This window comes from Carassius gibelio, chromosome B6 (assembly GCF_023724105.1).
Source record: "Carassius gibelio isolate Cgi1373 ecotype wild population from Czech Republic chromosome B6, carGib1.2-hapl.c, whole genome shotgun sequence".
Classification (NCBI taxonomy): Eukaryota; Metazoa; Chordata; class Actinopteri; order Cypriniformes; family Cyprinidae; genus Carassius; species Carassius gibelio.
The window spans coordinates 23,193,934-23,204,991 of NC_068401.1; the positions used below are offsets into that span (position 1 = coordinate 23,193,934).

The 11,058-nt window shown below is 38.1% G+C and overlaps 1 protein-coding gene across 1 annotated transcript; it reads left to right on the forward strand.

Annotated features, from left to right (window-relative positions):
* Positions 1-366: 366 nt before the first annotated feature.
* Positions 367-10,204, forward strand: LOC127959040 (protein FAM171B). Its single transcript, XM_052558038.1, has 8 exons — positions 367-714; positions 2,131-2,364; positions 2,773-2,865; positions 3,055-3,210; positions 3,602-3,772; positions 7,235-7,348; positions 7,499-7,622; positions 7,778-10,204. The coding sequence occupies exons 1-8, from the start codon at positions 540-542 to the stop codon at positions 9,006-9,008; spliced, it is 2,298 nt and encodes a 765-aa protein (XP_052413998.1). The 5' UTR covers positions 367-539; the 3' UTR covers positions 9,009-10,204.
* Positions 10,205-11,058: the final 854 nt, after the last annotated feature.

Here is an 11,058-nt window from a genome sequence, read left to right on the forward strand (position 1 = left end):
CTTATAAATCAGTTAAAATTTGTTTTTATGTTAATCTAATGTTCTGCACGCGTTTCTGTGATGGGTAAGTTTAAGAGTAGGAGTTAGGTAAGGTGACCGAAAACATTAAACTGATAAAAAAATAGTTTTAAGTCTATGTAGTGTAAGTGTCCACACCAATGTGTGTGCAAAACAAACATGAATGTGGGCTATGTATTAACGATAACTATTTTTACGAGACATGTATTTTGCTCACATTTTAAAATATATTATATAAACCAATTAAAATACTCTGGTAAAATGTTCACCTAGGCCTGAAAAGAGCACTGCGTAATTGCGTGCGCTTAAACAAAGAGAAAAATACATTTGAGCCAGCAGATGGCATCGCGTGAGCTATGACGCAACACGCGCACCCGTCAGACTCCCAACAGCTACCTCAGATATCCATCGGTCCATCCGAGAAGCATGATGTGACCGTGACATACACAGCCACTTAAAGACAGAAAGGCAACAACATTCTCCTTTTCCGTGCCACTGAGTGCAGTTATGTCTGAGACGCCATGTCAGTTCTTTTGGGCTGTGTGCTCCTCGCCGCGCTACTGATTTTCTGCGAGGATGGGTACGTGAGGAGAGCGGAGGGTGGGGTGCTGGCCTCGCTGTCGGAGGAGGACAATGCCAGAAACACACAGACGACCCCGCTCAAGGGACGGGGGGATGCGACGGTGCCGCCATCAGGTAACGACCCAGCATCTAACTGGGTTCATCCTCAGCATCAGCTCCGCATGCGGCGTGCTTGCGAATAATAGGGATTTTTAATGATGGGGAACATGACAACAAAGGACAGGGGTGCGCTGTTGACCGCTGTGCTTGCTGTCTCATAACATTGGTCTATAGCGTTCATTATGTGTCTATTATTTTTGAGCCTGCGGAGCGCTTCTACAGGCCCATTTGTAGTGAAGTCACCTATTTCAGACAGCCATGCCTACATTAAAGGTGAATAGGTGATATGGTTTAACAACATTACGATGTTTATCTTGAATGTGCAGATTCATTATGCATTTAAGGTGGGATTAATTTAGAGCTACAATCATCCGAGACCTCTCTATTTGAGATGCTCTTTAATGTCAGGGGTTTCAAACTTTTTGATGCCAATTACCCCAAAATTACTAAAATGTGGGGCCACTATATATATATATGCATTTGAGAAAAAAATAAAATAGTATACACAGTTTAAAAATATACACAGTTTCCATTTACATTGCACACATAGATCAAAATAAATTATAGATCATTCAATACAATTCAAAATAAATGTTAGTAATTCAGATTATTTTTATACTTTTTTCCCCCTCTAAATTTCCTGCCGGCCCCTGGAGAATCAGCTTGAAAGCACCTTCCATTGCCTTTCACAGATGGGTCTAGAACAGCACTAAGTAACACCTAATTTCATAACATCAGTATTACTGTGTGCTATAGTAGCAGATTTCCTATTACACATTTTAAGTGCCAGGTCATGGTTGTATTATAGTAATCTAGTTATATGTAATAGTAATCTACTAGCTGCGTTGTTTTATTTGACTAACTTCTAGTGTCTGTCATTGTGTAATCCTGGTTATATTGTTGTTTTGAGGATCTGCACATGAGAAAAGAATGAGGGATTGACTTTTCTTTTTTTGCATTGAGAGACATTTCTAAGATGATTTTCAAGGTTTCTCAAGCCTCAGCTTTTCACTGATGTGTTCATCCGACATTTGCCACTTTGATCTATTTTTAAGTCGCTCTGCCTGAGCCGTGGGTCCAATGGTCATTACTATTTCAAGGCAAAGATTTTACTGTCACCAACCAATTTCTTTTTCAGTGTTGGCTGCATTGGTTTTTAGCAATTGTGTTTAGCAATAGCAAATGTGTTTAGCAATTATAGTTCAGTTACTTAAATGAACTTATAAACATTGGTGAAAGGGGTTAACCTTAAACTCCATTTAATTTGTTTAATAAAAAAAAAAAAAAATCTTATCTTTGAATCATAGTACATGGCCTCGAGGCAAAATTTTGAACTCAAGCAACCAGAATATCCTATGCTCATTTTTATGCACAATATTATTTTTTTATTTATTAATTTCCACAAAAACCTGACATTAGCTCTGTCTCCAGAGTCGCTCCTGACCCTGAAGATTTGGGTTAAAGATGCATCTAGCCAGAGGTTCCTGAAAGGGGCTCTGGTGGGGGTGTTTTTGAATGGATCCCAGATTCACTCCAGCCAGACTCTGGAGAATGGAGAGGTCACGGTCACTGTCCCATACCACCTTGGCCTGACCCTCACTCTAGTGGCCAGCATGGAGGGTTACGTACTCACCCAGCTGCCTTGGAAAACCACCAAGATACCCAGTAAGTTCATAACCTCAGTTTATTATTTGTTATGTTATTAGGATATTGTGTATTTTTTATGATTTGATGACATCAGGCTATGGTTTTTGTTATGATGTATTTAATAGACATGTAATATTTATATGTATTATTTTATTGTATTTTTGAGTTTCCTCTTAATATCTGCATATTTGGGCAAATTATGCTCAATAAATACCTCAGTAAAATTAATAAATAAATAGTGAGAAAAAGATGACAGCAGCAAGAAAGCTGTGAACCATGTGACCTCACCCTGGCTCTTGCTTGTTTTATAGCACCCAGCTAGAGCTCTAAAAAAATTACGGACAAAATCAATTAATGTCACTTTATTGTGAGAAACTTGGCTGCTGAAATGAAGTCTGAGTGGTTTTTTTTTATGCTATTTCCTAGTTTTTTCTGTTATTACAATGTCCCTGCGCCCTCAAACTCAAGGGAACATCTGGCTGTTTGATGATACTGTGCTGATAACTCGAAAAGCATCTGGTATGTCAGATAAAACATCCCTATTACTTATTATTTTATCCAATTATCCGTACTGCTATTTTTAAATTGAGCAGTTTTAAAAATGTTATAATCTATAATTTAATGCAGTACCTGTATACATCTGTTGCATGGAGCCCTACTCTGAATGTAATACTACTGTTGAATTATCTATATATTTTCACATTACAGATCTGTCATTTCAACCAAGTGTACAGTTTCCCAAAAGTCTCCTCAAACTGTCTGAGAACACTACCATCTCCATGTTGTCAGCCTATCTGACAGTTCCAACCCTGCCTACAGAAAAAGACTCACATTTCTTTACTCTAAACCTGAGTGGGAAAGGAGGTAAGATGAATAAAAAAAAAAAAGCATAAATTATATTTTGCATCTGACTACATGGTGGTGCAGGCAAATTTAAACAGTTGTCCTGTGTGTGTTTCACTGAATGATCTGTAAGTGAGGGGAGTATATTGTAGGGAAGCTTTAGTCAATGAAAGCTACAAACTCCATTACTGTTTAGAATCGATAATGCATTCACTGGTTAATGTTATAGATTACTTGTTATTGATTATGCAATATCAGGCTGCTAGGATAAACAGGAGCTAACATGATGGCACATTGTACACATAATATCGATCCTCTAGAGTCTAGACCAAACGCCTTCACACAGTTTTCTAATGTATTTTTCTGCAGATTGTAAAATGAATCTCAGTTATCATTGTATCCCCAATTACAGGTTATAGGAATGTCAAGTTAAACCCATTGGCTATGATCAGTGCCCAGTTAGTGTCTAATGGAAAAGAGGTTGACATCGAAGGACCCATTCAGCTCAAAATACCCCTTCCCTACAACACCCACATTCGACCGTCTGACTCGCTGACTGCGTGGACCTTCGACATGACCATAGGTGATTAAAAAAAAAATCATAATTTAAAGACTGCAAACTTACCCATTCAGAAGAAGCTTGTCAGCTCTTCCACTGTTTTCTTGAAGTATGAACTAACATCATTACAGTCCTTAAGCAACACTTAACAATTTATGGACCCTAGTGGGGGCTAGTGGCATATAAATGACATTGAATGGAAGTGTGTTTGTTGGGTGACAACCTTAGTGTTAGGGAAAATTACTTGATTTGAGGCATCAATTAAGTTTTAGTGTATACTGAATGTAAAATTAACTGTTATGCCGAGCTTAAAGAAACAGTGTGAAGAGTTTTGAAAAAGTGACCTAAATATTGAGAAATGGGTCCTAGCGATTGTTTAAAAAAAAAAAAAAAACACCTTTAGGTAGAAGCTTCCTGATTTACACAGTACCATGTACGGTCATGGCCAAAAGTTTTGGCAGTGACATAAATTTTGTGTCTTGCAAAGTTTGCTGTTCAGTATCTGTAGATTATTTTTCCAAATGTTTCAATGGTATACTGAAAAAAAGCTAACCATATCATAAGTTTTAAAGGCTTTGATTGGCAAAAAAAGAAAGAAATAAAAAGTCAGTATTTACAGTGCTGACCCTTGTTCTTCATAACCGCTGCAATTCGCTCTGGAATGCTGAATATTAGCTTCTGGGCCAAATCCTGACTGATGGCGATCCATTCTTCCTTTATTAGTTCCCAGAGTTGATCACAATTTGTGGGCTTCTGCTTGTCCATTCTCCTTTTGAGGACTGACCAAAGTTTCCCTATCTGGGGAGTTGCCTGGCCTCGGATCCCGTGTTAAAATGTCCTTGTTAAGTTTTCATATGTAGTCAACCTTTTCCTATTTAGTTTAAGTCAAGTTTTAGTCAACTAAAAGTCTCAACATTTTAGTCTAGTTTTAGTCCAAAAAAGTGTAAAGTATTTTAGTCTAGTTTTATTCAATGATAACTTAACATTTTAGCAATAAGATTATTATTAATTAACCGTACAGCAGTATTAATTTTGGCAGCCAAAAGTATGAGCATTTTAATCAGGTTTTAGTCAATTAAATCTTAGTCACATTTTCATTATTCTGTATAATGGTTAAGCTGATAAAAAAAAAAATTCACAGAACTATTATCGTAATGATATTTTTTTTGGATTTCAGGTATTGCACTTTCTCCAGTAAGCACAGGTCAATGGAATGTGGACACACACGTGTATTTTACCTAATATAGTGTACTGATTTATTATAGGCTTTTTATTATATTAATCAAAACCAAAGATTTATCTCTTTGCCACATCATGAAAACAGCTAAAACAAATGAAAAATATTAAAACAGTAAAACTCCTATTAATTCCAAAATTGCAGTAGTCAATTTCTCTATTAAAACAACAGCGATTGAGTGCATTTATTTATTTATTTATTTATCACAATTCAATTAAATTCTATTCAAGTTTGTTTGTATAAGCGCTTTTTACAATACAAATCTTTACAAAGAAACTGTTGGGAACTCAGAAACGAAGACCAGGAGACTCTTGGGTAATCTTCAGCAGGATTCTTTTTTGAGAACGCTTTGCGTGGTGCTGCAGTCATCAACAGTCTAACTTGTCCTTAAGACATTGTAGTTTTTATATACATTCAAGTGGGAGGGATCCATACAGTAGAGGTGGAGACCATTTTAACAAAGCATGCAAATGCAATCAGGAAAGTACCAGACACTGGCATATTCCCAGCCTTGATCTTATCAGCATAACAGTGTCATTTAAATACAGAGGTGCCTGACAGTATCACTGATACCTTCACATTATCATAGAGACAAAAGGCACAGCTGTACCTTGAGCTTCAAGGAAGAACACAAAGACAAAAGATTAATGTCTCAGACACTTGATTTTCCTGATTTGAGCTTCTTGGATGTCAGCTTTATTACCCCAAAAAGTCTACTATTATATTGGAACATAGATTTAACATTTTATAAATTTGTAATCCCACACAACTTTACAGAAATGTATGTTTCTACAATATTTAGTAAAAGCTTATAAGTGGTGACTGTCAGTTTGTGCACGTATGACAGGATTTTTTGAAAAATTAATACAAGACGTAGTCAGCCAGACGATGAACATTATTAATATTATTAATAATTAATAATTATTATATGATCCAGTTCTCAAACAATTCAGCCGAGATCTCATGACAGAACACTGACCGGCTAAGTGACACTTTCATTTAGATTGCTAAACTCCAGCTTGTTTGTTGGTGTATTCAGATCATCGCTGACGGCGTCAACAAACATTTTTCGCAATGGTCTTTGTAAACGAAATTAACACTATTTCTTTATCACTCTTGCTTTGTGACATTGTGCTCCATCATGATGGAAAATGAACGGATCATCACCAAATTGCCACTCTTGCAGGACATTTTTGATACCGTTCTTTATTCATGGCAGTGTTTTGGGGAAGAATTATGAGAGAGCCTACACCCTTGGTTAAAAAGCAACCCCATACATGGCCGGTCTCAGGATGCTTCACTGTTGGCACAACACCAGACTCATGGTAGCGTTCACCTTTTCTTCTCTGAACAATCGATCTTCCAGATGTTCCAAACAGTCGGATGGGAGCTTCATCAGAGAAAATAACTGCACCAGTCTTCTGCTGTCCAGTCCAGAATTTCAGTCTGTCTTTCACGTTTTTCTTGGAGAGAAGTGTCTTTTTTGCTGCCCTTCTTGACACCAGGCCGTTGTCAAAAAAAAGCCTTGGCCTCACAGTGCGTGCAGATGCTCTCACACCAACCTGCTGCCCTTCATGAGCAAGCTCTGCACTGGGAGTGACACGATTCCGTAACTGACTCCTCAGGAGGAGACGGTCCTGCTGCTTGCTGGACACTCTGGGATGTCCTGAAGACTTCTCCACTGCAGTCAAACCTCTCTCCTTGAAGTTCTTAATGATCTGGTAAATTTTTATTTCAGGTGCAATATACTTTGTAGCAATTTCCTTGCATGTGAGGCCATTTTGATGCAAAGCGATGACGTGTTTCTTTGGAGTTAACCATTTCTAACAAGGAACACAATGACTGGAAGCACTTCTTCCCTCCTTTTATAGCAATCAGTCCGCTCTTACAGTCAAATTAGTATGATAGTGATTTTACCTGACTAGTACTCATGCACACTTTCACATGTGCTGCTGATATGATTAGTCAATTAATGTTAGCTGTTAATTTGGTGTCAGGATCTAAAAACAGTGAAAAAACTTTTGTGTGTGTGTAAAGTTCATTTTTTTGGCCGATTAAGCTTTTAGCAATTATTTAAAATGCATCTGATCACTCTACAAAGTAATCTAGAAACAATGTGAATGAACACCACAACTGCAAAACACAAATTTATGTCACTGCCAAAACTTTTGGCCTTGTCTGGATATCAAGGTTAGGAGATCTTTGTGATTGTGTCCAAAAGAAGCACTTAATGATATATTTTATCACAGGTACCTGGGTAAATAAAGGTATAGGCACTGTTCAGATGGAGACAAACGGTTTAGTCTGGAATTACATAGCACCTAAACTTGGTAACTGGATTGCTGCTCCACCACCATCGTCAGGTAGGAATCAGTTGTATTTAAGATGTCACTCATCCGCCCATCATACTATTTATCAATCCAAAGGCATTTAATTTAGTTTAACACTGAAATCCATATCTTCTTATGGTCATGTGCAGCACTCTAACCAGATTTATGTTTGTGTAAATCTAGGTTATATGATGTTTGCAAACTCAATGGATTTCATTTCCTACCACACATACCTTCTTGTGGGTATCTTAGGAGGAACTCTTGTGATGGCCATTGGATTTTTGTCTGTGATTGTATTTCACTGCAGGTAAGAGCTTATTCAGCCATACAAACATCATTGTACAAAAATAAGCAAGACTGAATTGCATGACTTCAATATTTAATCTTAACCTTATTTTCATATCAATGGCAATTATAAAAATATGTAGCAAAAAATATGTCCTTTCCTATCTTGTTTTACAGAGATTTAAATTATGAGGCTGGAAGAAAGCGATGGAATTCCACCAGGCTCACTGTTCTGAAGAAAGACCAGACCACTTCCACCAGCTCTGATGAGGCTCAAGGACTTTTCTTTCGTAATGGGGATTGGTCCTTCTCTTTGGCTGCAAGTGGCATTGGCCATGATGCATCAGACTCTCCACGACACCAAGCCAACTACAACATTTATGTGGAAAATGTTGGCCGGCCAGTGGGCAATCTGTATGAAAATATTGGAGCTGTGGGATTAGAAAGCTTCAGAGCCACAGTGTCTAATCTATATGTTAATAGTGAAGAAGTTGCAAAGCTACAGGAAAAATCTGAACAGAATGGCTCATGCCAGAATGGTGCGGAGAATGTCGTTTTCAGAGACAAGCTGTTCCACATCTATAACCAGTCAGTGGCAATTGTACCAGCCCCAGAGTTGTTCACTTCCCAAGGACAAGCTGACTCATCTGGAAGTAGATCTGCCACTTTCCCACGGAATGGCATGGAGCATGGAGCTCAGACGGAGCGTAACTTAAAGGACAGTTTCACTCAGACATTACCTAAAGGTCCCCAGCAGGACAGCGATGAGCAGAAGGCTTTGGAAGGAGTGCAAGGCGCTGCTGCAAACCCAGGGTTATGGGGCCGCTACAGTCATCTCCTGGAATCTGTATCTGTCCCAGGAACTTTGAACGAAGCAGCTGGAATGGGGCCTTTCCGGGGGGAACTCCAGGGAATATCAGAGCAAACCTTGCTGGAGCTCTCCAAGGGTAAGCCGTCCATTCACCCACCCCGGGCCTGGTTTGTGTCTCTTGATGGTAAACCAGCAGCCCAGGTTCGTCACTCTGTGATTGAGCTTCAGGGAAGACATCGTCCAGGCAGCAGCAATGATACAAGCTTGGACTCTGGTGTGGACATGAACGAGCTGCAGCAGCCTCTGCGGAAAAGCGAGGAACCTTCAAGCTCTAGCACGGCTAAAATAAGTGGAAATCAAGAGCAGGACCTGAGCAGCAGTGAAATTGGGAGTCCCGAAGACACATCCCTGAGGAACACCCTGGAAGGCAGTAGTGCAGCCATTCCCAACATCCCGGAGGACAGGGATGCGGGGGACACCTCTAGTGAGTCCAAATCTACCCCTCCACCACGGAGACTGCGAAAGGTTCGAGACAAGAAGCCCGACAAAAAAACATCTCGACACATAAGGGAGGAGAGACCCCAAACAAAACACTAATTGAGTAACCTGCGTGTAGCCGTAGCTTTTTGGTGAAAATGGTTTTGATCAAATTGCCTTATAAACATCAGGAAGAATGGAGAAAACAAAAATGCCTGTCTTACCTGCCGTAGCTCAAAGTCAATCTGGCTTTGCCGTATCCAGCGTCTTGTCAGCAGTTGATTTGTACATAATTCCCAACTACACTGTACAATGTTTTCTTTGAAAGAACATATTTGTTTACTTTCAAAAGTACATTGTAAAAGTATATACATAGAAGTATTTTTAAACATTTGTTGCCCTGTGAGCACAATGCTTGTACCCACAATGCTCTTCTAGTGAGTCTTAAAAACTGTTAAAATGCTATCAATTTGGATCTCTTGACTTGCTTGGAATCAGTTTTTGTTCATCAGTTCAGGTCTACAGACATTCAAATGTAACGCAAGGAACTGCCACACAGTGCTATAAACAATTCTAAAATAAATTGTGCTAAGCACTATATATCCTCCCATTCAGAAAGAGCACCAGTGTGTTGCAAAGAGTTTTCTGAGGGAGCAACTAAGGCCTTTGAGGTCATATGCCATTTTAATGCACTGTACTTATTTAATGTATTATTGCTAGTCACATTTGCATGCCGTCCATTGTGATGCTTTTATCATTCAATGTTTTCATGTGTAAGAATGTAGTACCCAAAAACATCTACGATATGCTTCAGGTTATGGTTTACCTTACCAAGGCCAGTGCTGGACGCACAGCTGTACAGGTCATAAACCTAGCATATTAAGATGTTTATTGCGCTAATGTGTTTTTTGTGTAAAATATTTCTTCACAAACTGACAACAAATCATTATCAACTAGTGTTTTTAATGTGTTTATTATTTTGGACAATTAATTGTAACAGTTTAATTTTTATTGACAGTTACAATGAAACACTAGCTTCTTGTTGTCAGGCAGCAAATTTGAACTAAGAAGGCTAACTGAGTTTGACATTTTAAATGAAGTATGACAGAGGAGAGATTGCATTGTGTCAGCTGAATGTTTTTAACATAATTTATGTCATATTGTAGCATTTATTATTTAATTAATTGTAATATATTTGAAGGATTTCTCAACTCAGTTTTAAATGGCTCATGAGCCATTCCTGGATGCTTTAAAGTACAGCTTGTAATCTGCCTTTTTGTGCACATTTAATAAAGGCACTTGACCAAAAACAAAAATGCTCATGAGTTTTATGTACTTAGAATTAATGAAAGCATAATTTTTTTTAACCATTCAAATAAACATTAAATACTTAAATGCAAAAGACAGTAATAAAAGTAGTCTCTTATACCATCACCCGGCACCAGGAAAACACGTTATAATCTTTTTCATCTAAAGCTTAAGCCTGAAGTCTCGTTCCCTTCTCAGGTCAGGTGTCTAAAAACCAAACTAAACCAGATTAGCTACGGCCAGTTCCGAATTAACCAAAAAACTGACTTGACAGATCTTTGGTAGGAACACCCTGCTCAGAAATGTATCAACAGAGATACATAAGTTGAGTGGAGTCCAAGGCAAGGACCAGGGCCTACACCAACTCAGAGAAAGGAAACGAGGCTGACAGCACATATACTAAGTAGACATCGAAAACGCCTCTTTTAACGCTGCGGGTTTCACGGAAAATGAAAGAAAAAAATTATAGTTTAAATATTTAATATTCACAGATGAAAGTTTGGTATTTTGAAGTTATGTGCATTACTTAGAAAGAGAAAGAGTCTGTGATTATATTTTCTAAGCTACATGGTATCCATATTTTAGATTGGACACATTTAAAAGGTGTGCAGTGTTATTTATATTATATTAATTATGCGTTATATTATTCAGAAATTGAGAAATTAAGATTAAGAAATTGTTGCATGTTTAAATGTGAAGCACTGTATAATTTCGTTCCCATTATTTAGGCCTAATTTGCCTAAAACAAGAAACGAATAAAATTAAACCGGCACGATTAAATCTTTGAAACTCTAAAGAATTAATAAAGCGTCCTCACGATTAAACACATGCTACTCAATGGAGCTCAAATGAGTGGAGGACT